The 26,714-nt window shown below is 46.9% G+C and overlaps 1 protein-coding gene across 2 annotated transcripts; it reads left to right on the top strand.

Moving 5' to 3' along the window:
- The first annotated feature begins 245 nt into the window (after window positions 1–245).
- On the top strand, window positions 246–25,821 carry MCUR1 (mitochondrial calcium uniporter regulator 1). 2 transcript variants are annotated; one of them, XM_058667887.1, is made up of 9 exons: window positions 248–667; window positions 8,321–8,440; window positions 16,514–16,617; window positions 16,975–17,076; window positions 18,172–18,213; window positions 19,019–19,090; window positions 23,034–23,087; window positions 24,535–24,649; window positions 25,745–25,821. In XM_058667887.1, exons 1-9 carry the CDS (start codon window positions 319–321, stop codon window positions 25,798–25,800), a joined length of 1,014 nt encoding a protein of 337 aa, XP_058523870.1. In that variant the 5' UTR covers window positions 248–318; the 3' UTR covers window positions 25,801–25,821. The 2 variants fall into 2 exon arrangements, with proteins under 2 accessions (XP_058523874.1, XP_058523870.1); XM_058667891.1 differs by lacking the exon at window positions 23,034–23,087 and having other exon boundaries at window positions 246–667.
- Window positions 25,822–26,714: the final 893 nt, after the last annotated feature.

The raw sequence follows: 26,714 nt of genomic DNA on the forward strand, positions 1-26,714 counted from the left end.
TTCACGACTCCGAAGGGCACCGGAGCAATTTCTCCTGAGAACTGCAGCGCAGCATATGCAAATCGTGGGAGCGGTGAGCTCCTCCCAGTTTCGGGAGTCCCGGCAGGGCGGGGCGGGGCCGTGCGGAGGGCGGGGCCAGAGGCGGGACCAACGCGTGGGCGGGCCCGGGTGGAGGGCGGGGCCGCGCGCGGCGTGGCGAGGCAAGCCCCGCCCCTCGCCGGCAGGAAAGGGCGTGCTCGTTCCCGTAGTCCGACTCGGGCCCGGGGTCGCGCGCGCGGGCGGCCTGAGCGCGCGCCGGGGCCGGTGACCGGCGCGGGGATGGAGTGCGACTCGCTGGCGGGCGGCAGAGCCAGACGCCCGCCCGGCCGCCGGCGGCTGCTGCTCTGGCTGCCCGCTGGCCGCGGTGGAGGCGCGGGGGGCCGCGGGGCCGCGGGGCCGCGCCGCTGCCTGCCCCGGCTCCTCGGCGGCCTGGGGGCGCTGCGACCCCGCGGGGCCGCGTCCCCAGCCTCCCCGCTGCTCCTGCTGCTGCTCGTGCCGTCCCCTCGCCTGGCCGCCGCCGCTGCCCCTCGCTGGCCGCCGGCCGACCGGGAGCGCCCGCGCGCGGTGCGGGGCGGCGCCCTCCACCTGAGCCCCGGCCCGGTGGCCGGCCTCGCTTGGTCCAGGAGAGGTGAGGACCCGGGGACGGCGGGCAGGCGCGGGGCAGGGTCCACCGTCGGGAAGGCCCAGCGGCCGGGTCAGCCTGGGTCAGCCCGGGTCGGCGGCGTCCTTCCGCGCGTGGGGCGAAGGTCCGGCCCGCCCTGTGGGCCTCGCGGACGCCTGGGCGTGGACGGCGCGGAGGGGCCGAGTGACGGGGAGTGCGCGGATGGCGAGTGTGCACGCCCACCCGGGGCTTCCTCCCCGCGCCCCTGCTGCGGGTGTGCCGTCAGGGCGGGCTCGGCGGAGGGAGTGTCGGAGGGTGTGCCCGAGCTGCAGGAAGATGGAACCGGGGTTTCAGTCTCCCAATTCAAACTCCCGGCGGTGCGTTCAGCCATTGGAGCCTGGCCTGCAGCTTGTGCCGGCACGCAGGACATTTTAGGCGAAACCTTTGCCCCATGGAGCTTTGTTCTAGCAGAGCAGATGCTTGCAATGTCCCACCGCACTTCAGAAAATTCATAGAAAGGAGGAAGCGACAGCTAAGCTGATCTGAGTTTTAAAAAGTTTCAGCTACGTGCATTTGCGAGGGCTTCGGAAGGCTCATGGAAAATACGAATTATGAGAAAAACATATGGGTTTCAAACTTTGCAACCAAGCTTTGCCTTTGTGTTTTTCCGTGAACTTTGAAATGCGTGTGTTATTTGAGAGGCAGAACGCCCCATCAACTGGGCCCTCTGGGCCCAGTGGGAGCTATGCCAGGTTGAAACAAGAGCTGTGAGCTCAGGCCAGATCTCGCACGTGGCTGGCACGTGGGACCTGACTAGTGGAGCCCTTAGCAGCTGGGAGCCAGGTGCTGGAATGTGTGGGAATAGGCAATTTCTTAACTGCTCCCTCAAAGGCTTGGTGGTCCCTCTGCCTTTTTAATTACCCTTGTGGGTGTGTAATTTGTGCATGCATATGTACATTTTACATATGCATATGTAGTCTTACATGAAGATAATTTGTAAATGCTGTAGGAAAATGTAGGGAGCTAAAGATTGAGAAGTAGAGTGAGCCTCCAGTTGGAAATTTTAGGATGAACATAACTGGTTTTATTGAGTAGGTCACATTTGATCAAATGCTTGAAAGAGATGAGTTTGTACACAGCTGCTAGCAGATTGTTGATAAACATGAAAAGGCCTCAAAAAGTTGTGGGAAATGGAATTAAAAGATAGGCTTGGGTTGGTGGGATAAGAATTGAAAATCACGCAGACCTCATTTCAGGTCCTTGGCAGCTTATCAGATGGCATCAACCCTGGGTAGTCTGCGTGTCTGTTAACAGCCGCTGGTAACCACGATTTTTTTTCCCCCATATTTTTCTCAGCAGAAATACCCAGTCAGTGTTGGGTTGCAGGTGAAACTTTGCAGTGTCGCTGACTGGAGAATTTGGTTAACAAAACATTAAGGAAAGGAGCCTGTGGACACAGGGTGGGGATGTGAGCTGCCCACGGCTGGCCCAGAGCCCTGAGGAGTTGTCATCATTGTTGTGTTTGGCCTTGTGTTGTGGATTTGTTTTGTTTTGTTTTGACAGAAACTGACTTCTGTTGATAAGTTTCCCTATGGTAACTCAAAGATAATGGGACACTTTTGGTTGTCATGGATTTGCTAACCTACCGGGAAGGTGTCGTACTGTCCAGTGACCAAGGCACGGTGAAGGAATTGAGCACAAATGCCGTGACGCACCAGAAATGAGTACTTCTGTTCCTGTGCATTTGCTCACAGGGATGCAGAAAGGCGAGCCCTGCCAAGACAACCACGAGCAGGACTTAAAATTACATCTACAGGGCCTGGCGCAGTGGCCTAGCGGCTAAGTCCTTGCCTTGCATGGATATCCATATGGATACCAGTTTGTGTTCCAGCTGCTTCACTTCCCATCCAGCTCCCTGCTTGTGGCCTGGGAAAGCAGTCGAGGATGGTCCAAAGCCTTGGGGCTCTGCACCCATGTGGGAGACCCGGAAGAGGTAGAGATGTGTGCGTCACTTCCTCCTGTGTGTAAGGCCAACTTGGAACCTCTTTCTCTCTATCCTTTTGATAAGCTGAAGGTTCCCAGAAAGGTGAGCGACTTCCTGCACTTGGACAGAGCTCAGGTTACTTGCTTCCTTGTCCCAGTAGGAATTGGGGACATGGCTGTGTCTGTCCTTGGGTGTCCTTTGTCAGCCTTGCCTCAGCTGGAGTCGGAGTCCTGAGAGCAGCCTTTCTCCTCTCTCAGGAGTTCTTTGCAATAACATTGCTATTTCTGGTTCCAGTTGCGTTTTTTTTAGAAAAGGGGAAAAAAACTACCACTAGCTCCTGCTTAAAAGTAGTGGCATGCTTGTTTGGGTTCATACAGTGTGGAGGTAAGGGTGAGGTGAGGAGAGTGTTGAATGTTTTAAGTCACCTCAGTAATTATTCTGTTATTAGAAACAGGGAATTGGGGAGGAATAACCCTTTTCTAAACTTCTAGACTCGGATTTTTTTCCAAGCTTTCTGAGCACTGGGACCATCCTACAGAGTTCTGAGATGGGTACGGTGGCCTCAGAGGGCCTCTTGGGGTGAGCTTCCATTCATTCATTTGCACACCTGCCGTTTTTCAGGTTAGAGCTGTTGAATACACACTGGTCTGGGTATGTCTCCATGGAGGCCTGTTTTGGTCTCAGAACTGGAGGTAAATAATGGGAAAGGAGGTTCTACCTGTGAGAGCTCAGCTGTGTGAGCAGGAAAGACCTGAGGTGGAGAGACAAAGCACCTGATCTCAGATCTCTTTGTTTAGAGAGGCTCATAGTGCAGGGCTTGGAAGTGATTACGGTTCCACTGCGTGTGCAGGGGGTGATTCCCGGCCAGCCGTGTCCTGGGCTGCCTGCCAGAAGCTAAGGATCAAAACTGAGTAAGACTGCTCTTGGGCAGCTTGGATTGACGAGTGAGACCAATACAGAAACAGCGCAGTGAGAAGTCAGCGCTGGGCTCGAGCTGCCTGCCTGCACTGAGCCGTGCACAAGCCCGGGCAGAGACGGCAGGGAGAACAACGGAGTACGTCATGAAGAGGGGTATGAAAGGATGCTTAAACATAACTGTGGGAAGGGACAGGCTGTTCAGGACAGGAAGCGGAAGAGCTTGTGTGCTGGAAGGTGCTGAAGGGGCAAGGGCGGGCTGCGTTTGGAAGCACTCTCTGTGTGGGGCCAAGCCCTCGTCGTACAGTCCCGAGTCATCTTACCCTCATACACACGTGCACCTGCATCATTGCATTTTATATTTTGCCAGTCTACACACAGTGCCTGACTCAAACACCTGTGATTTGCATCTTTCGCTTGCCTTACCGTGACCGTGGCTGCAACTCTTCTGCCCTTCCCAGATTGTTGCTATAGGCTGCAGAGAAGCATTCTGGGTCACATGTCTGACTTGTGGCTCGCTTTGTGGCGCGTTAAGAAGTGAAGGATTAAGTGAAGGAGTAGTTGGCTGGCTGAAGTGTCTGCGATTCGGGAGATGACTTTCCTCTCTCCTGTCACTCTTCCACACCACCTGGCTTCAGCCTGGTGTCAGGCTGTGGCGGATTAGAAAAAGGAAGAACAAGGCTAGCACTGTGGTGTAGCACGTTAAACCTCCACCTACAACACCAAAATCACAGACGGGCACGAGTTCAAGTCCTGCTGCTCTGCTTCTGGGAGACCTGCTTCAATCTCCTGGCTTTGGCCTGACCCAGCCCCTGCCATCATAGCTGTTTGGGAAGTGAACCATGGGTGGACAATCTCAATCTCTTTTCCCATCTCTCTGTGACTCTGCCTTTCAAATAAATAAATAAATAATAAATCTTTTATTTAAGTGTGAGGGCCCAGCGTGGTAGCCTGGTGGTTAAAGTCTTTGCCTTATATGTGCCACGATCCCATATGGACACCGATTCGTGTCCAGGTGGTCCCACTTCCCATCCAGCTTCCTGCTTGTGGCCTGCAAAAGCAGAAGAGGATGGCCCCAAGCCGTGGAACACCTGGAGGAGGCTCCTGGCTCCTGGCTTTGGATCGGCGCAGCACCAGCTGTTGTGGCCCCTTGGGGAGTGAATCATCGGACAGAACATCTTCCTCCCTGTCTCTTTTCCTTTCTGTATATCTGACTTTCCAATAAAAATAAATAAATACTGAAAGTGTGTAGTAAAATTTTAGTGTAGCCAAAGTGACTAAGTTACATGAAGAGTCTTTTTTTTTTTTTTAAGATATTTATTTGAAAGCCAGATGGTTCACTCTCCCAAGTAAGCTGAAACAGCTAGCAGGTGGCCAGTCCAAAACCAGGTGGCAGAAACTGTCTGGGTCTCCAGAGTGGGTGACAGGGGTCCAAGTATTTGGGCCATCTTGCAAGCCTTCCCAGGTGGATTAAGAGGCAGCTGGTTTAGAAGTGGAGCGGCTGGAATATGATGAACTTGCACCCATGTGGGTTGCCCTGTAGGTGGTGGCTATACCAGCCATACCACAAAGCTGGCCCCCAAGGCTGTTTTAATTTAGACTGTCTTCCTCTTTTGGCATCAAAGTGTCTTTTTCATGCTAATAGTAATAGTAAGGAGTTAGTACATTTAAACTATCCTTCCTTAGCAAAGTTAGAAATTGGCAACCCAACCCAGGTGTTATACTAGCTTCTCAGAAATCCTGTTTTAGTACTTTGAGAAGTCCAAATGGCATGAGATAATCATAGTATGCAATATGGCTTCCCCCTGGAAACAAGATGTTTATGAAATGTGTTGGATTTGAAAAATGCATGCAAATTCATAGAAGATAGATTGTAAAGGTTTTTGGAATGTCTTGCTAATAAGAGGCGTTTACAAAGACATCACAGAAGACTGCAGAAAAGGCAACATTTATGAATATAGTTGCAAAAACTCTCAATAAAATAGGAGCAAACCAAATGCAGTAACAGATGAGTGGTATTATGTTCCATGACAAAATGAGATTTATCCCAGGAAAGACAGGTTTCACGTGACGTGTAAAAACAAATGATGTAGTTCAGTGTATTAATAAAGGATTAAAGCCACAATAAAACCCAGTAGGCACAGAAAAAGCATTTGTCAGTTCAGTGCCCTTTCATGATTCAAAAAGCAAAAATCCACAGTAAACTAGGAACAGAAGGGAACTTAATCTGATAAACAGAATCTTTGAAAACCCCATAATCAGTAACCTGCTTCATGAAGCAGGACGAAATGCTTTCCCCCTAAAATTAGGAACAAGAAAAAAATACTTGCTCTCTCTGTACTGTGGAGCATTGCCCTGGAATTTCTATCTAGGGCAGCTAAGCAAAAAAGTAAAATAAAAGACCTTTGCATTGGCAAGAACTATTAGTATTCTCTGATGATTCTCAAAGCTCAAAGCGTTATTGAAAGTATAAATAAATGGGAACAGGGCCCATGTTCGTTGATCTGAATAGTTGGTTTTGTGAAAAGGGAAACATCCCCCACACCGACATGCAGGTGTACCAAGATTTGGACATGGTTTGTCCCACATAGATAGATGTGTAGGGAGTTTGATCCTCATTCTGAAAACGTTGACAGGTAGTGTGTTTTAAAGCTTAGTAGGCAATCCTTAGTCGTTGCAGGTGCTGCTGTAAGAGGGATTAAGGCAGGATCTGTGATGAGTCTGTTGGTTGGCTCTTGGGAGAGGGTTATTGCTAGAGGAGGAATCCCGGCTCCCCTTACTCTTGCCTCTGGGTGCCTGTCTCACTGTGGGGTCTCTTCCCAGCACCCCCACCATGGTGATACCAGACAGAAGCCAACAGCATGCCCTTGAATGTAGAACTGTGAGCCAAATAAACTTTGTTTTCATTATAAGGTTACTCCAGCTTCAGATAGGTTATTACAGCAATGGGAAACTGACCAAGAATTCCGATTTCACAGAGGCCTCAACATCGCAAGTGGCTTCTTTGCAGAACTGGAGTAACTTTCCAGAAATCTAGAAATTGCAAGAAACTCAGAATAACTCGTTTTGTACAAGAACCCAATTCAAAACTGACTTCTGGTGTCAGAACTTGTAACAATAACCAGAAGTAATCAGGTGTGGCCTGGGCATAAAGACAGATGCACAGATGAATGGACTAGAACAGAGCCCTGAGGTAAGACTTCACACCTTCAGGCATTTGAATTCTAGCAAGGGTGACAATTAAGTGGAGAACCTGGTAGTGGGACAGACAACTGGGCATCTACGCTGTAGAATATGAAGCTGGACCCTCCCACTCCTACGCAGAATGAATCAAAGATGGAAAACTGAGAACAGACACTCTTAGAAGGAACTGTAGATGTAAATCTTCCTGTTCTTGGTTTAGCCAGTGGTTTTTTGCATATGACACCGAAAAACACAGGCCAACAAAAGAAAAAAAATAAAATTGGGCTTCATCAAAATTAAAATTTCACACTTCAGAGGACACTCAGTTAGTGATGTGCTCACAGAAGGGGAGAAAATATTTGCAGGTCATTATCTGATAGGGAACTTGCATATGGAATGTATTTAAGATAGCTCACTGACAGACAAATCACCAAATTGAAAATGGGCAAAGGCAGCAATGTGGCATAGCCACTTGAGCCTCTGACTACGAAGCCAGTCCCATATGGGGACCAATTCAAGTCCTGGCAGCTCTGCTTCCAATCCAGGTCCCTACTAATGCGCCTGGGAAAGCACTGGAAAACGGTGCAAATGTCTGGGCTCCAGCACCCACATGGAGACTCAGAGGCAGCTCCTGGCTTTGGCCTGGACGTTCCGTTCTTTTGGAGAGTGAACCAGATGATGGAAGATCTCTCTGTCTCCTCTGTGTCTTTCTCTTCCTGTAACTCTACCATTCAGTTAATTTTTTTTTTTAATGAGCAAAGGACCTGATAAGATAAATTCTCCAGATACACAGCCATTACTTGTAAGCACATGAAAAAAAAAAATACTCAAATCATGAGCCATCAGAAAAATGCAAATCAAAACCACAAAGAGGTACCATCCAACACCAACCAGGATGATTATAGTCTTAAAGACAAGTAGCAGGTGTTAGTCATGGTGTGTAGAAACTGGAACCTCCTTCACTAGGAGTTGGAATGCAGAATGGAAAACAGTGTGGCAGTTGTGAAACCGTTAGCACGTGATCCAGCAATCCCACTCCCAAGTGTGTACTCGAGAATTGAAGACAACATTCACAGCACTGCTCATAGTAGCCGAGAAGTAGAAACTAACGGCTAGACAACATTTGGAATAATCCCTCAATGGAAGATTATTTAGAAATGCAAAGAAGCAGTCTTGGCGTGGGCTGCAGCTTGGATGACACTTGAACATTCCGTGCTAAGTCAACTTAGTACTAAGTCAAAGAAGCCAGTTGGGAAAGACCACACATGACATGATCACAGTGTTAGGAAATTTGAAACTAGACGGGTGCTTGTCTAGGGTGGGGACGAGGGGCGCAGAAGGCCTGGGAGAGTTGGAGGGTGATGACTAAGTGGTGTAGAGTTTCCTTGGGGTGATGAGGAATGTTCCACAAACGATCACAGGGATGTTCCACCACTCTTAAGTATACTGAAAACAGTTGAACTGTGGGAATGTCATGGGATGAAGTTGTTAGGGCAACCAGACAGGCTTCTGGAGTGTGTCCTGTTTTGTCGTGGTCTGGGTCGTGGGCCTTTGTTCCCATTAAGTCGGCTCTGAGCTTACTTTCCTTCCCATCCTAGAGCTAAGCCTGTCTGCTGGCCACCTGCAGCTGGAGCACAAACGGAGCGGTTTCACCTCTTCGGGAAACAGGAAGCTCTTCTTTGACACCCATGCCTTGGTGTGCCTGTTCGAAGAAAAGGGTAATCCTGTCAGCCACTGAGCGCCTTGAGAAAACTTGCTAACAGTTAACTTTTCTCTTCTGGTGTCCTTGAATTTCTCGCACTTCTCTTGGACTTTTAACCCCAGACGTAATCTTTTGGTCAGTCTGTTTTAAGTTCTCATTTTTTTTCGTTTAAGGACACCTTTGCTTCATCGATACAATGCACCTATTTCTAACATGTTTTTGTCTTGATCCAAGTAAAGTGTGTTTTTACAACACCAGCATGGCAATACAGTGTTACTATGTACTTCTCAAAAATTTTATGAAATTAAAATATTACTGAGTAGCAGTTTTTTTTTAATTCCAACTGAACATGTATGTTGTTGTTTGCTTGGTTTTTAGTTTGTTTGGTTGTGTTTGTTTGTTTTTTTTTAAGATGTGTTGATTTGAAAATCACATCAGGATAGGCACTGTGGTGCAGCAAGTTAAGCAGCTGTTTGCAGCACTAGCAACCCATATGGAAGCTGGTTTGAACCCAGTGGAGCTCCCTGCTAATGTGCCTTGGAAAATGGTGGAAGATGGTCCGAGTTCTTGGGCCCCTGCACCCATATTGGCTCCTGGCTTTAGTCTGACCCAGTCATAGGCGTTGTGGCCGTTTAGGGAGGAAATCAGTGAATGGAAGATCTCTCCCACTCTCTGTAACTTTGCCTTTGAAATAAGTAAATCTTCTTTAAAATAGACAGTTACAGGAAGGGTGGGGTGAGGGGAACAAGGGACAGAGACAGAGATAGGCGTCTTTCATCTACTAATTCACTCCCCCGAAGGCTGCTTCTGCCAGGGCTGGGCCAAACCAGGGCCAGGTATAATGAAATGCTAAGAATTAAATGATCTGAGTCTACTTCTCAACAGAAGAGAAGAGGTAATTTTGTATTTCCTGGCTCTCACATGGGGGCAGGGGCCCAAGGACTTGGCTGTCCTCCACTGCGCTGTCAGGTGCATTAGCAGGGAGCTAGATCAAAAGTAGAGCAAACCAGCCGAGGACTCAAAACAGAGGCCATATGGGATGCCAGACAGCGTAGCTTAGCTTTCTGTGCTACGACACTGCCACGGATAGGTTTTGTTTTGGTTTGGTTTGGTTTGGTTTTGAGAGGGAACAACACAGCACGCTCCTGTCGTCTGGTTCACCCTCCAAATGCCTTCAGCAGCCAAAGCTGGCAGACTGAAGCTGGTATCTTGGAACTCAGTCCAGATCTCTGCCATGAGTAGCAGGAACGAACCCTCTTGTTTGAGCTGTCAGTGCTGCCCCCCAGGCTCTGCATTTACAGGAGGCTGGAGTCAGGAGCTGGAGCCAGGGATTGAACCCAGACACTTCCTGTAAGATGCAGGTATCCTATCTGCTGTCTTTTGTTTTGTTTTGTTTTAATATTTATTTGTTTTTATTGGAAAGGCACATTTTACAGAGAGAGAGGTCTTCCGTCTGCTGGTTCACTCCCTAAGTGGCCACCACAGCCAGAGCTGAGCCAATCCAAAGCCAGGAGCCAGGTGCTTCTTCTCACTCACCCATGTGAGTGCCCGGGCCCAAGGACTTGGTCCAGTCTGCACTGCTTTCGCAGACCATAAACAGAGAGCTGGATGGGAAGTGAAGCAGCCGGCATACGAGCTGTTGGTCATATGGAATTTGGTGCTAGCAGACAGAGGATTTGCCTGCTACACCACCATGCTGGCCCTCTACCTGGTGCCCTAATTAATGACTAGGTCAGACACCCACCCTGTATGAAGTTCTTTTTGTTCATGTTAGTATTCAGGCTAATATTCTTACTTCCTGCTGTCTAGTTACTATGTAAAAGATTATTCTAGCATATGTGATATTTATAGAATTGCACTAAGAGAAAGGTTGACATTGTCATGGATAATCAGGTTCAAATAACTACCCCTATTGTCATTTTCTGTAAGCTGACATACGTTTTCAAATATGTGTCCTTGTTTTTATTTTGTAATTTCTTATCCAGCTGCGCATGTTCCTCTCAGGGAAATTGCACTCTGTAGGATTCAGATGCCCAAGTCCAGGTCACAGTGAATTCTTTCCTGCTGGCAGGGGCAGGCAGAAGCTCTTGAGTTCAGGTTTCTAGTTGTATGAGCTTAGAAAATACTCAGTCTCAGATTCCACTTGGTCATCTGTGGCATAAGTGTGATAGGAATTGCAAAGATTCCCTGGGTATTAAATACCATCCTTGGGTATACTTTGCAAAGAAAAAAAAAGTCACATGTTGTATAAAAGTCATATTTGAAAGAGTTGATGGAAAGTGAGAAAGCAAAGTTACCTTAACAAGCACAAGTCTTGTACTTTTCTAAATTTCAAATGTTTTTGTTTTATTTAGGAAGTATATATCTATTTATTGATCGATCTATTTAAAAGGCAAAGTTACAGGGAAGGCTGGAGAAAGAACAATCAGGCTTTTATTGGCTGGTTCACTCTCCCAATGGCCTCAATGACAAGGATTGTGTCGGTCCAAATTGAAGAGGTTGGAACTACAGGTGGTGCCAGGGTATTGGTGCTGTGGAACAGCAGGCAGCAGCCTAACCTGGCAGCTGCAGTCCTCGGCGTCACATCTTGACTTTGCACGCATTTGCATCTTTCGAGACCAGCAGTGTGAGGACCCCACCGTGCACAGATGAATCGCCAGCTTAGGAAGAGGCCACAAAGACCTCCCTGAACACTTCCCTGTTGGTGTTCAGAGCTGTGTCTCCTGGTAACTCAAGCTTCTGCCCTTAGGCACTTCTCTCTCTCTCTCTCTCTCTCTCTCTCTCTCTCTCTCTCTGTTGTATTCTTTCATCTCTGCAAGAAATTCACATGTGTCCTGTAACTCAGCACGTCACCTGGTTTAATATCTCCCTTGTTAAATTCCTGTCTTCTCCCACAGTTGGTCATAAAAACTGTATGGCTTTAGAGTTTGTTTTGTTGTCATCATGCAAGTTTTCTCTCTGTTCCTTCCTCATGAGTGCCAAGTCCAATTATGTTTAACCATGAACCCTAATAGTGATGTTTTTGAATTTGCAAAACATGTTCATATTTAAAAGTTGGGAAAACAGAAAAGAATACCAACAATGAAATCCTCAGAACCTTAGTACCCCAGAAGTGATTATCAGCAAGGCTGATGTGCTGGGTAAGTTTTGGGTGTTTACACTGAAAAATTAGCATATTTTATGAGCAGCATTGTGGCATAGTAGGTTAAGCCACTGCCTGTAACTCCAGCATCTCCTGTGAACACTGATTCAAGTCCCTGCTGCTCCACTTCCAAGCTGCTCCAAGCTAATGCACTTGGACAGGCAGCAGGAGATGACCCGGATGAAGCTCCTGGCTATTGTGGCCACTTGTGGAGTGAACCAGGAAATGGAAGATCCATCTTTCTGTCTCTCCTTTGTCTTTATAACTCTACCTTTCAAATAAATAAGTAAATCTTCGAAACAAGATAGTGGGTTTTAAATACAATTCAAGTAGGTCTTTGGAGGACCATTGGCTTGTTAAATGTCTTTGGTTTTTGTTGTCTTTGCTTCTTGTTCTAATCACATGTTTAATCTCATCCAAATTATAGCTTCTTTTAGTAACAACTCTGTAAGAATGAACAGTCTTTCAAAATTCTTTTTTTTAACATGGGTTTATTAGAAAGGCAGAGTAACAGAAAGAAACAGATAGAAATCTTCCTTCTGCCGGTTCGCTCCCCAGCTGACTTCAGTGGCCGAGCAGGGCCAGGCTCAAGCAGCCAAGAACTGGGACATAGGTTGCCAGCACCACAGGCAGAAGTTAAACGCACTGTGCTGCCACACTGACCTTACAGGTAGAAGTTCTTACAGGTGGAAGCATTTAATGGAAAGTCTTGCTTTCCTGGGATTAAGTTATAAGAATTTCATTATGATTTCTAATGTGAAATATAAATTACTGTCTAAAGTTAATTTTTAAAATACCAGTTCTTGGCCATCTCGCTAAGATCAAGTGTAAAGTTAATGGGAAAAAACGACGGTGCTCAGGTGAACTCTGGCTCAGATCTGTGTCTCTCTCTCTGTAAAGCTGCTTTTTCAATAAAAATAAATAAATGATTTTTTTTAATCAACTAATTTGTTTATTTCCCTAATTTGGGGTCCTTCAAACTAAAGAATGAAGAGTATTGTGAAAGAAAAAAAATGGAAGAACTGTCTCGTACTATTAAGTGAACTAGCAGTTAGGTTACTATTCACATAGTAAATTATTTTATTAATTTATGCTGTGTGTGAAATAATTAAGGTCTCCTATTTAAGTATATTACTTCTAATAGCACTTTTTTTAATCATCATTTTTTCCCCCTGTATCTGGGGTCAGGGGAGAAACAAAGAGAGAAGCCCCACCCAGCCTCCCACCCATCCCAGGTCCCCGATGTGGGGCATGCTCCGAGGGTCCTGCTCAAGCAGTTTTGATAGTCCAACAGTTCTGAATTGCTACCAATCTCGCTGTTCCAAGCACGATGAAATATATTCAGAATCCACTGGCTGACATAGTATTTTCATGGTTGGGGTTCTGAGATCAGCAGTTCAGTTGGAGGGATCTCCAAAGAAACTTCATCTGAGCTGATCCCAGACATTCTTGTGTGTCCTTGCCAGTACAAGGTCTGGCACAGTCTGTCACCCAAATCAGCTTATGCACATGCTGGTAGTTGTAACTACTGGGTCAATTCTGTTTCCAGCCCTGTCTTCCATGCAAACCAATAGGTGTTGCAGTCCAGCCTGATCCTGCCCACTTCATTCTTGGCCCTCACACAAACCAGTGGGAGCTGCAGCCTAATTGGGGCGACTCCCCATAACCCCCACCAGTTCTGCCGCCAGCCCTGGTTCCCATGCATGCTGTATATACCACAAACTTGTTCAGTCTGTCCCACATCCCATTTAGCTCTTGTACATGTCAGTGGGCATTGAAGCCTAGTTCAACCCAACCAACCCTACTATCCAGCCCACACACATACTAGCGAGTGCCTTTCTGTCTAGCCACCCCTGCCCCTATCCTGGTTTTCGTGTTCTCCAGTGGGAGTGGGAACCCAAGATGGAGGTGTCCACTATCTCCCTTCTAGGCCACTCTCACTCCCAGATTATGCACTCTCCAGGTGGTACTGGAGTTTAATTTGAGAGATTTAGCCCCCAATGCCAGCCCCTGTAGCTAATCCTACGGTAAAGCCCAACCAACCCTCACCCACTCTAATTTTTGCTTGCACCAATCAGACTAGTCAGCCCAACCTGGGTTTCCCTGATCTGGCTCACATGAGGCCCACAGGTGTTGTAGCCCTGCCTGGTCTGGTCTGCCCCCATCCCAACTCACCCTCTCCAGTGGGAGTGGTTGTCCAGCAGGGGAGCCCACGTTCCAGCTTTGCCCCCTCTCTCCCTGGTTCTCACGTGTGCTGTTTGGGCACTGCAACCACATCTGGTACGGCTCACCCCACCGTGTCATTCCATAATGTGCACTGGTTTGTGTCACGACCAAACCTGGCCCAACCCACACTCTATTCTGGTGCTTGCATTCGCCAGCGGGTGATGTGAACTGGTTCAGCCTGTTCTGTCCCCAACCTATGCCAAATGTATGGCAGTGGGTATCTTTCTCTGGCCTGGCCTGGGTTGCTCCCTGTCGTGGTTCTTGTACTTGCCTGCAAGAACTATGTCCCGACAGAGGAGTTGCCCAAATTCCTCCTTCAGAAAATCTCTTTATGCCAGGTCTTGCACATACTGGTTGGTTCCATCGGCTATCCCTCCTTGCTGGTCTTCAAACCATTCCTGTTCTTGATGTTGGATGTTTCACTCAGCCAAGGCTGGTCCATACCCAGACACTGCTCACACATGGCTCAGTAGGGGCAGAGACCTAGCCTAGCCTAGCCTACATCTACCCAGGTTCTCCCGAGCACCAGATGGTGCTGGTGTCTAGCCCGGCTCAGTGCACCCAGTCTCAGTCCACACTTGTGCCAGTGGAGATTGCAGCCATATCCAGACCAGAATGCAGCCCCTGCGCTCTCCCATGGGAACCCCCACCCAGCAAGGGTGTACTCTCACAGCTCCCCAACTGAGCCTATTCCCAGCCCTACATTGCACATGCCAGTGGTTGCTCTGACCCAGCTTGGCATAGCCCCTCACCTGTCTCAGCCTTTGCCTTTGATGCTGTGGCCTAGTATCCCTGGCTCATGCAGACCAGTCGGTGTAATTGCCTACTTCAGCATGACATGTGCTCCATCCTGAATTCTGTTCTTCCTTGTGACTTGAGTTTGCTCGGCCCTGCCCTGTTCGCCCCCTTCCAGTTGCATCCCGGCCCACCCCACATCCTATTTTAGGATACACCTTTGTGTTCTGCTGCCTTGACCTGCCCAAACTGTTGTTGGTTCTTTTACCCGTAAGTGATGGTAGATGCCATGGTCACACCTAGCTCAGCCCATCAGCACCGCGGCTCACAAGCTAACCTGCAGGACTGGTATTTCCGCAGGGTTGGGCCCACACTTCCCCCACAAAGTCTACCCCCAGTCCGAATTCTCTCTCATGCTGGTTAGTGTCTTGACCCTGCCAAAGGTGACCTTTCCCTTGTTCTACCACTCAGGCAGATACTGGTACTTAGCCCTGCCAGACAGGCCCCCAGCCATAGCTTTCGTGTGGACTGGTGTGTGGCAGTCAGTGATGCTCTATGCTAACAGCCCATTTCAGGATTCCCATGTGGGCTGGTGAATCAATCTGGCCCAAATAGATCTTATGAACTCTCCCCTCCAAACCACCAGGTCTCAGTCCCCATGCTTTCCAGAATGTTCTGTGACCCCGTTGCTGGGAATCACCCAGAATTCATCCTTCACCTACACTCACATTGGCCTTATCAATGGGTGTCCGTAAGCAACAATTTCATATCCTAAAACCCCAGAGTTTGTGACCAGGCAGCTAGTAGACAGCCTGGAACTAATTGGTGCACTGGCCGTCCAAAGCCTAGGACTTGGTCACCCTCTGTCAGAATTGACTTTGGCCTTAGTCTCCAGCATTGGGTCTGGACTGGCTGGGGCACCCTCCCACAACCGCCACACTGCAGGGAGCTGCTTTTGCTCCAAACCCAAGGCAAAACCCCTCCCAAACTCCTGCCTGGAAATGTTAGTGGCAGGGCGGAGCCAGGGCCTTAATCCAGCTCCCCAGTTTCCCTCATGGTGTACCTACCCTGAGGGAAGAGAGCTCTCAGGCCTGGAGAAAGCTTAGGACTCGGTCACTGCCTTTCGACAGTGGCTTTGGCCTTGGTCGCAAACATTGGGTCTGGACTGGCTGGGGCACCCCCCACAGCCCCCACACTGCAGGGACCTGCTTTTGCCCCAACCCCAAGGCCAAACCATAATATATATATATTTTTTTTAAATTTATTTATTGGAGAGGCAGATTATAGAAAGAACAAAAGACAAATATTTTCTGTCCTCAGGTTCACTTCCCAAATAGCTTTAATGACCAGAGCTAAGCAGATCGAAAGTCAGGAACCAGGAGCTTCTTCTATGTCTCCCACATGGGTTGGGAATCCCAAGGCTTTGGGCCGTCCTTGACTGCTTTCCCAGGCCACAAGCAGAGGGCTAGAAGGGAAGTGGGGCAGCCAGAACACGAACTGGTGGCCATATGGAATCTTGGTGTATACAAGGCAAGGATTTAGCCACTTGGCTATCACGCTGGGCCCAATTTTTAAAACATATTTTAAGGAAATTTTAGCGCCTGTAGAAAATGTAGGTAAGACATGAATATAAAGAAAATAAAATTCACTTGCGTTTTTAGATCACAGACACAATACTTGCATTAATTTTGAGTCTTGCCTTTTCTCAATTGACATTGTGTCGTAGGCATTCCCTTAGTCATTAAGCATTCTTTGAAAGCATGGTTTTTGACGACTAGGGGGAGGTGTTAGAGTGAGCCACCCTAAGCACCGCCTTTCCTGGGAGGAAGCAGCCGCATCCAGCCTGTGAGTGCAGGCACTCTGCTTTTCCCTCTTCAGAATTCACACATTGCCATGAATGCGTAAGTGTGCTGTGGGGTTTGTTCATTGGTTTTCTGACAACTGCTGCAGTTCTGACGATGGCGGTCTTGTTTATTGCTTGCCTAGGGTTTACTACTCAACAAGCGGAAATGATTGTGTCGGCATTGGTCAAGATCATGGAGACCAACATGGACATCATCTACAAAGATATGGTCACCAAGGTGCAGCAGGTCAGCTCTGCGGGCCTGGGCTAGCAAAGCTGGAATCCAAAATGGGAGATTATCTGCAGTAATGTGATGTGGGAGCTAATACTCATTTGAAGAAACATATAGTCACTTTATCCCTACTGAGGGGCACAAGGTGAAGATGGCATGAGAAATTTGTGTTCATGTTTAGACAGCTGTTGCAGAACTGTCATGCTTGAATCAAGCTTACTGTGCGTGAAAACTGAGTGCTGTGAGTAGGCGTGCCTGGGTCAGTGGGGGCGTGGCCAGAGCCAGTCAGTCCCACAGCCTCATGTTTCTCATGAAGATGTTAGCAGGTGGATTTCCTAGGCTAGGCCACATTCCCTGTTTTCTTTTTCATAGGAGATCACTCTTCAGCAAATCATGTCTAAGATTGCCGCTGTGAAAAAGGATATGATTATTTTGGAAAAGAGTGAATTTTCGGCCCTACGAGCGGAAAATGAGGTAAAATTACAGAGCCACTACTCACACTTACCAGATATGACATTGTGACATAATAAACCTGCAGAAGGACATCCAGGTGGATTGGCACCAAGAGTGCAGGACCAGTGGGATGGAGACTGGAGCATCACCGGTTCCCCTGCAGTCCTCAAGGCCCTCTGGCCGCTGCTCCTGCGCAGGAGGATGCCACTGTTGACGAGGCGTGCCTCGGGGTAGAGCTGCCAGTGGATGAAATCGTAGAGGGTATCTTTTGCATTACCTGTGGTGGTACTGAATGTGCCACATCATCCTAGTGTGACGTGTTTTGGAATCGTTTCCAGTTTGGAATTATTAGGATGAAGTGCTGCTACAGGAAGCGCCTGGATGGATGTCTTTGGTAGGTGGGTCGGCATTTAAATGCTGCCTCTGCACCTTCTTTGTGTTTTCAGTCCTGTTTAAACTCCCATAAGCAAGGGCCGTATGTTGTCTGTTGATTTTAGCCTCATAAAAAAAAAGGCAAAGTTTGCACTTCTCAAAATTGTCCTTAAGGTCACCTGTATATGGGGGAAAAAAATTAGTTAAAAGAAACATTGAAGGATTTAGGAAGGCAGAGTTACTGAAGGCCAATGTGTATATTACAAGCAAGTGTTGATAATGTTATGTAGTTTTATGTGTTAAAACTGGCTTCAGGACATACACATGCGTGCTAGTGTCCCTGTTGAGTTAGTGTTGTGTTTTCTGAAGATAGTTAAGTTTGTGTTGAGGAGAAACTGTTCAACCCGTCTGGACAATAAGTAGCTGGACTCTATGCTTGGTATACGTTTGCAAGGAAAGAATCTTGATTGAATTTGAACTATAATACTGCATCAAGGTGGAGGAATCCACCAGGGGGGAGGGGAGGGGGAGGGGTGGGGGGGATTCCCAGAGCCTATGAAACTGTCACATAATGCAAAATAATTAATAAAAAAAAAAGTTTGTGTTGAGGGAGGGAGAACTAAGGTACAAACGCAGGGTTGCCCACATTCGTCACACACACAGTATGATGGTTAACAAGTCTGCATGTCTCTTCTAACTGTTCTGAACATATTCTTGATTTGTCTCTTTTCAATGTGCTTTTAGAAAATAAAGCTGGAACTACATCAGTTAAAACAGCAAGTGGCGGTAAGAGTTTCCCGTTTGTCAGCTTGTTTGTAATTCTTACTTGTAATACACTTACTACTAAATGTAATGTTAAAAATATAGTTTATTTGTTCCTTTGCTTTCCCCACTCCCCAAAATACATTGTGTTTTAAAAATAGAATTTTTCGTGAAATGTTTGTGTAATATGCCTCTGTAGTACACATTGGAAAATTTATCTAAGAACACAACCAATGAATAAATTATTGCTGTCTATAAATTCATTTAGAAAATTTCTAAATTTCTAAATGTTCCCAGTGGTTGTCAGTCAATTTTTCTAAAATACTCAGGTGAAACCTTTAGATTGTTTTAACTGAAACTTCTTGGAGAATTATATGTGGCTCTTAAGTGTATCAGCTGCTATTTTAGTTAGGACATAGATGTTCAAAAGGAAGAGGCTTTGGTGAATGTCATGGAGAAGACTTAATTTAAACCATTAGTATTTTTGCTTCTTGGAATCCATCTTTGCATAGTTGTCTGAGGAATGTTTATTCATACATGTCACAGTGGAGGTTCTATTGGGGTTGGGTGCTGAGGTTGAAAGCGATGATAACCTACTCTAGAAGGAGTTATGTGCATGGAACTGGGGGTTGGGGACCCTGAGACTGGACTGACTCCAGGTTGGACTCAGCCAGAGCCCCGAACATCGCCAGGTCCTGGCTGTCTTTGGAAGCTGCTGGCTGAGCCCTGGCATTGGTTGTCTCCCTAGGGATACAGGCAGCAGGTGCGGCCCCCAAAAGGCTTGTATTTCTTACTTTGGATCTCTCTTTATTGTTTACCCTCCTACTAGGATGAAGTGCTCAAAGTCCGAACAGATACCAAATTAGACTTCAATCTAGAAAAGAGCAGAGTGAAAGAATTGGTATGTTCCTTTACTAAAAACAGATCATTTCTTTTCAGGATGGGGTACTCATTTAGGTCTAAGTTGGTATGCAAGTCACAAGCTCTGTTAAATAGCCTTTCTTATGCTGGGCAATTTTAAAATGTTACTTATGTTTTGAATTATGGCTCTCTCAAAGTAACATTAAAATTAAAATCTTGATCCAGTTGAGTTTAAAACTTTTTTGTTGCAGACACACTAAATTACGTGAACATTATTGATAATAATTAATAATAAACTCAGTGTTAATCTATTTAATATTGACTTAAAGTTCCACTTGGCCTAAATTTTGCCTGTGAATAAAAAAGGGGAGTTAGGGTAATTATTTCACACTTGAATAATTGGCATTCGATGATAGATATTTTCTGTTGTTGGTGGCAGGGCGTATGTTTTAAAGAGTGTGTGTGCGGTTTAGGTGGTGGTTGGTCACTGGAAACGCCTGGGTCTTGCCGAGACTCCTTCAGACTGGCGCTGTGGCTAGAGGGTGCCGTTCTTATCCCTGGCCTGAGGAGAGCCGGGGCCCGCGGAGCATCTCGGGTGCACCTGCTGTTCTTCCACTTCCGCTTTACCGTGACTGCTTCTCATCAAAATGGGCTGTGATGACAAATAAAGCTAACGTTGAGACTCACACGGGAACTTGAGATTTCAAGAATTGAATTGGGCTTTGTTTGTTATACAGTGTAATTATTATACCTCTCTTCCTCGTCTTTATAGAATTGCAATGCTTTTCAAACATGAACAGCTCAATCGCTTAGCGTCACTAAGATATTTCATGACCACGGCCATGTGTCTGGGAGGTAGAGGAGCAGCAAACCCATGGTTGCCTTTTTCTTCAGGAGAGACTCTGGATTCAGTTGATGGGGAAGATGATTGTGCGCCTGTGGTTAGCTGAGAAGAGGCATCTCTAGGAGGCAAATGTTGATGAGTGTCAGTGAGCTCCTGGGATGTCCCGACCTGGCTGAGAAGTTGCTTGGCACTGTAATCCTAAACTCAGATCACCCTGCAGCCCAGGGCCATGCATGTGGCACAGCTGTGTCTACCTCATGTTGATGCAGGTGGGGTACTGGGCCGTCTCATTCCCTTCATTAGGTTATCGTCTTAAATTAGGTTACAAATGAACTGTGGTGATCTCAACAGCCAGTTTCTTTTTTGTTGTTTTAAAGATCTGTTTTTATTATGTGAAAGGCAGAGTTACAGAGAGAGAGAGAGAGAGACAGGGAGAGACAGAGGTCTTCCATTTGCTGTTTCACTGTGCAAGTGGCCTCAACAGCCAGGGTTGATCCTGGTCAAAGTCAGGAGCCAGGAGCCTCATCCGGTTCTCCCACATGGATCTAGGGGCCCATCCTGCTCTGTTGCCTCCCAGGTATGTTAGGTGCTAGATCCGAAGTGTTGTGGCCAAGACGAGAACTGGTGCCCATATGGGATGCCAGCACTGCAGGCAGTGACTTAGCAGGCTATGCCACAGCTGCAGCCCTGACTGCCAATTTCAAAAGCAATGCGACATACAAACTGATGGGGGAACAGGGAGATGGAGAGCCGTGTGGATGTTACTTTAAAAAATACGACAGGACTGGAATTGTGGCAGAGCCAATAAAGCCACAACCTGCGAACCTGGCATCCTATGTGGGTGCCAGTTCATGTCGTGGCTTCTTCACTTCTGATCCAGGCCCCTGCTGGTGGCCTGGAAAAAGCAACAGACGATGGTCTGTTTGGGTCCCCGCCACCTCTGTGGGTGACCCAGGATGAAGCTCCTAGCTTCGGCCAGTGCCGTTGCAGTCATCTGGGTAGAGTCAAACAGAAGGTGGAGTATCTTTCTGATTGTCTCTTCTTTCTGTGCAACCCTGACTCTCAAAATAAATAAATGGATCTTTTTTAAAAATCATGGCAGCGTCAGGATTTAGACTTTTCTCTAGTAGAGAATTCAGCGAAGGTTGGAGCTGAGAGATGTGTAGGAGACTTGGTTCCACCCTGCCCTCTGGTGGTGATCCGATGGATGACACACTTGTTCTGAAACCCTGGCATTTTAAATGGCATTGCTCTCTGATCTTGGAGTCTTCAGTTTGGAGTTTTAATGTTTGTGTTTGTTTGTTTGTTTTCCTACATTTAAAAGGAAGTGTCACATAGTTCAGAACTCTAACTTTTAACTTTCTCCTCTATAAAATGTTAAGTTAGGTGTTAAAGTTCATTTAAATTACAGATTGTCATTTGCTCAATTAAATCTCGGCACCCACTACTAAAGAGGCACTTCTGATTTTGATCTTAGTGTCAGCAGAGCTGCACTAAATCTTCTCATGAACATTAATAGCCAAAGCCATGGTATCACCTATCGCTTTAATTTTAAGTTAACCAGTCAGTGCCTTTAGAAACTGAATTGCAGCTGTCCCGCAGTCTTTTTATTATACGGACCTACATGTAGGGGTAAGTGTTTGGCCTAGCAGATAAGACTTCTCCATCGGCATTTGGAGCACCCGAGTTCAGGTCTCATTTCTGACTCTTTAACGCCAGCTTCCTGCTTAGGCAGACCCTGGTAGGCAGCAGAGATGGCCCAGATGACCGGATTTCTGCCTCCTACGTGGAAAACGTGGCTAGAGTTCACAGCTGCTGATATTGACCTGGCCCAGCACCAGGCTCTTCAGGCATTTGGGGAGTGAATCAGCAAGTACATGCTTGTTCATTCTCTAATCTGTGTGTGTCTCTCTGCCTCTTAAATGAATCCATTTTTTTAAAAGATTAATTTATTTTGATTGGAAAGTAAGATATGCAAAGAGGAGGAGAGACAGAGAGGAAGAGCTTCCATTCAATGGTTCACTCCCCAAGTGACCGCAACGGCTGGTGCTGCACTGATCTAAAGCCAGGAGCCAGGAACCTCCTCCAGGTCTCCCACGCAGGTGCAGGGTCCCAAGGCATTGGGCTGCCCTCGACTGCTTTCCCAGGCCACAAGCAGGGAGCTGGATGGGAGTGGAGCTGCCAGGATTAGAACCAGTACCCATATAGGATCCCGGCGCGTTTAAGATGAGGACTTTAGCTGCTAGGCCACCGAGCCGGGCCCTAAATGAATCCATTTTTTAAAATTAAAAAGAACAGTTGACTATGTTTACTTTAAAAAGTGATAGCTAAATGTACTTTGATAGTATTCCATAATCACAACACAATGTCTTTGTCTCCCAACTCTTTTTTTCTCCAGCTTTATGTCTTTCCTGTCTGAACCTCAAGCAGTGATGTATTTTGCATGTAGTCATGATGGGTAGCTCCTAACTTGAATTCGTTCTCCGCTGTTTTCAACTCTTGGAATGCTGAAAGTATCCACAGTGATGCCAGGGAATGCCACTGTGGCAGTGAGATGCCTAGGAGCATCCCAGGAAAGAGACAAAAGGAGAAAAACAGAGAGGCAGAAGGCGTTACAGCCATGTGTGAGAACAGGAAACGCCAACAGGTGCTAAGAACAAGGCAGGCAGGCAGGCACTGCATCCCAGAGGTGACTTTATGGTGTTACGTGTTCTCAGAAGTACTGAAAATATACTGTTGATTGGGGGTTTTTTAATCAGTTAATCAGTTACAGAGTGATAAAGATCTTACATCTGCTGGTTTACTCCCAATGCCCTCAACTGCTTGAGCTGGAACAGACTGTTCCAGGAGGCAGGGACTCCGTCTGGATCTGCCATGTGGGCGGCAGGGGCCCAAGTACATGGGCCATCATCCAGGGCCTTCCCAAGCGCATTAACAGGAAGTCGGAGCAGAAGCAGGACAGCCAGGACTCAGACTGCGCACTAGTGTGAGATGCCAGCCTCACAAGCAGTGGCTTACCATGCTGCCCCACAGTGCCACCATGAAGCGTGATGTTCAAGACGCCCCAGGAGCAGCGGTCAGAGAAGGAGAGGAGAGGGCTGTGGAGCAGCACCTGACTCATGTGACGTGTTTGTTTCAGTACGCCTTGAATGAAAGGAAGCTGCTGCAGTTGAGGACAGAAGTAGTGGAATTGGTAAGAAATGAAACCTTTAACTGTTTTCGTTTTATTCATCTTTGCTTCATCTTATACATGGAAGATACATCCAGGTTTTGGGGTCATGGGATTGTTTTAAGTGTGTATAGCATAAAAGTTGCCATCTTAACTACTTTGAAGTGTACCAGTCAGTGACATTAGGTCCATTCACACTGTATGTGGCTATCATCACTGTCTGTCATGGAATTCTTGTTTTCTAAGACGGGAACTCTGTATTCCTTCAGCGTTAACTGCTCATTGCCTCCTCCCCATCTCCTGATTGCACTGTCACCCTACTTCGTTAATGAATCTGGCTGTTCAGATACCTCGTAAATGGAGTCATGCAGAATCTCTTTTTGTGACTAGCTTATTTCACTTAGAATAATGTCCCACATAATTGCACATGAAGGCACGTCTTCCTTTTAGGGCTGGGTCATGGTATTCACCATGTGTGTGTTAGCCATCTGTCAGTGGAGTCTTGGGTGTCTTCCACCTTTGCTCAGGTGCCATTAATGCTGCAGTGAACACAGGTGTGCAAGCATATTGTCGTCGTGCTAGCAGTGTCTTGGGTGTGTACCCACAGGTTGAGTGTCAGGAATTTTTGGGCTTAATGGAATGCCTGATTGTCTTAATGAAAGCTTATATCTCCATGATTGGCGAATCGTAGGAAGTAGAGAAGCCGTAATGTATTTTTAACTTACACTATGCATTATTGTTTGTCCACACCACATTACCTGGGACCTCTGAAACCTAGAAGGTGCTACCATGAGAGAATTCTATAGTACTGGACTATTTCTCTGAAAAATAGACCTTGTCTCTCCTCCAGACATTGATTTTTTTTTTTTTTTCCTAAATTGGTAACCGTAGGAAATGCCACATTAGTCTAGGATTTTTAGTTTAGCATTCCCGATGTTTTATGCATTTATGCAGTTGCACAATCACTTTAAGATAATACCAACCAAACCCATTGCCTTTGGAGATTAATTTTATTAATATAATATAATATAATATAATATAATATAATATAATATAAAAATTACTGGATTGTGTTGAGGAAGGATACAGATTGGCTATAGGTAACCAAGCCTCATATGGATAAGACACGTGAATTGTGAAAGAAGAGTGTTGATGAAAGTGACTAGAGACAGTGTTGGGATAAACACATTGGACTTTTATGTGACTATGCAGGGCTCCATCCATTTCCTGGCAGTTTTGGGGTCTGTTGGTACACCTTGCACCAAGGGGGTTTTCTTTGTGAGGGTGTAGTCCCCAAGAGTGGTCTTACATGGATGGTCACACTCGATCGCAGCCTGTTGGATGGTAAGGCCCAAGTACCACACTGTGGCCTGGGCCCCCTGAGCCCACACCAGCCAGGCAGGAACTCGCGCCAAGGGCAGAGCAGACAGTACTAAAGCCCCTAACCCTCTGAACCTCTTTGTTTTGAAAGCATGCCCAGCAAGATCGGGCCCTCACCCAGACAGATAGGAAGATAGAAACGGAAGTTGCTGGCCTCAAAACCATGCTCGAGGCGCACAAGCTTGATACTATTAAATATTTAGCAGGTAAGCTGCTTTCTATCTAAGTATTTGAAACAACTTGAAAAGAAATCCTCTGTACAGTAGTAACTCAGCGACAGTACTGCCTTTGCTGGTCTCTAACGTTTTCATTCTTGAACAGCTCTGAAATTGGAAGGCTTGTTAGAATTTCCAGAAGATGGAGTAAATCTTATGTCAGTTGGCATTTTTTTATTTCCTGATAGTAAGTCCTAGTAGTAAATAAAACAATGATGTGTTTAGTTAATGGAATCTTAAATGTGAAAAGGTATGGCTGTCTGGGATTTTATTGAAATCAAGACAGAAAAGTTTGTGAATAAGATGGAAGATTTTAGAGCTGTGCACTGCTGCTTCAATTGATGACAGTGTTTGTTAAAGATTAGGGTTTTGTTTGTTTGTTTGTTTGTTTTAGAGGCAGAGACTGATGCCTTTTGTGTGCTGGCTCACTCCATAGATGGCTGCTTGGGTCTCACATAGGTGCAGGGCCCCAAGCACTCGGACCAGTCTCTGATGCTTTCCCAGGCACATTAGCAGGGAGTAGTCAGAATTGGAACCAGTGCCCATATGGGATGCTGGCGTCACAGGCAACAGCTCTACGCACTCTGCCACAGTGACAGTCCCAGAGACACTTCTGTGTAAAGGAGTTGTTTTTGCTTTTTACAGTATTTGAACCCAAGCGCAGAGTGAAGATTCATGTGTGAAAAGAAAACCCCACTGTTTCAAGTCAGATTTGACGCTGTGGGTTCATCGAGTATTTTTAGTAAGGGAAGTGCTTGGGTGGAGGTAGCTGGTCCGAGGCGTGTTGCTCAATGACGTTTGTTCTTTATATGAAAGTGCGTCTCCCTGTGTGGCACAGGAGTATATAGTTTGTGACAGACTTTTTGTGATTCTAAACTTTAGTGAAAAGTTTTCTTGTATATTGGATGCATTTGTGCTGTGAAAAAGATGTCAGAGTGTGAGGTGTTTTCATATTTTAGGAACTACATGAGCAGACTAGGTTTTCTTGGTGGTTAAGTGATTGTGTATGTGTGCTTAATAAAAAGATGTGCCCTCAAGTAACTTCTAGAAGAACTAACATTGCACTTCATTGCTTTTCTTTTACAGGGTCTGTATTTACATGCCTAACAGTAGCTCTGGGATTTTATCGCCTGTGGATGTAATAAAATGTGTATTTAAAGAGATTTTTTATGAGTTTTGCCTTAAGAATACCAGATTGTTGTCCTTTATTATTATTATTATTATTATTATTTCAAATGTTAAAGCTGGTTTTGGCTTCCTGTGTATGTCTGTGCGAATGACGGTCGTGTTGCTGAGGCGGAGCCCAGGACCCGGGTGGTTGTTCCTTCGTCTTTTCTGTTCCATTGACTGTTGAACTTAGGGGTGAAGCCAGCACCCTGACGCCGCCGCTCAGCGGACCCCGTGGACTTGGTCTCCCCTGTGGCATGCCTCAACAAGTCGTGTCTGTACAGTTCTCCACAGTGTTGGAGCAGAAGCTTTGGAGTCTTCACTTCAAGGGCATACTGACTTTGGTAAGCACCGTAGAGCCAGCACAGCTGCCCCAGGAGCAACGAGCCCTCCTCATGCAGCCGTCCCTATCCCCACCGCCCCCCATGCTGCCCGGGCAGCTGTGGTTCCGCACTGAACAAGCGCCACTCTCCATCCTGGAGCCCTAGTAAGCTACTGTTTGTCTCGTCCCGTCCAACTGGAAAAGCTGGCTGCCCCGGGAAGCATGCCGACGGCGACGGGGACTCTCTTGGCCTCTTGGAATGCTGTGGTCTTCTTCCTGGCTCCTCCTCTCCCTCAGGGTGCGAGGACCGTCACCCTGCTCCATTGCGACATCACCCAGCTAGAACACCAGCTGGTCCTCACCCCAGGGGTTCTTCCCATCACGAGACGGTCTGTCCCCCGTGGCCTCACCTGCCTTTGACACCAGGGAGACATTTGGCTGTCCTGGCGCTTGTCAAGGTTACTGCACACGCTTTTCATAACTGAAATGTAGGTCTCCAAGGAACACACCTTTGCCAGGAGCCATCTCAGACTGTGGGCCTGGTTGAGAGTCCCAACCAGGGAGCTG

This window comes from Ochotona princeps, chromosome 1 (assembly GCF_030435755.1).
Source record: "Ochotona princeps isolate mOchPri1 chromosome 1, mOchPri1.hap1, whole genome shotgun sequence".
NCBI classification, from domain to species: Eukaryota; Metazoa; Chordata; class Mammalia; order Lagomorpha; family Ochotonidae; genus Ochotona; species Ochotona princeps.

Coding starts and splice junctions, on each gene's coding strand:
- MCUR1 (XM_058667887.1), top strand. CDS start 319: ATGGAGTGCGACTCGCTGGCGGGCGGCAGAGCCAGACGCCCGCCCGGC. Junction 8,441..16,513: donor GTGCCTGTTCGAAGAAAAGG/GTAATCCTGTCA, acceptor TTGCTTGCCTAG/GGTTTACTACTCAACAAGCG. Junction 24,650..25,744: donor TACTATTAAATATTTAGCAG/GTAAGCTGCTTT, acceptor TTTCTTTTACAG/GGTCTGTATTTACATGCCTA.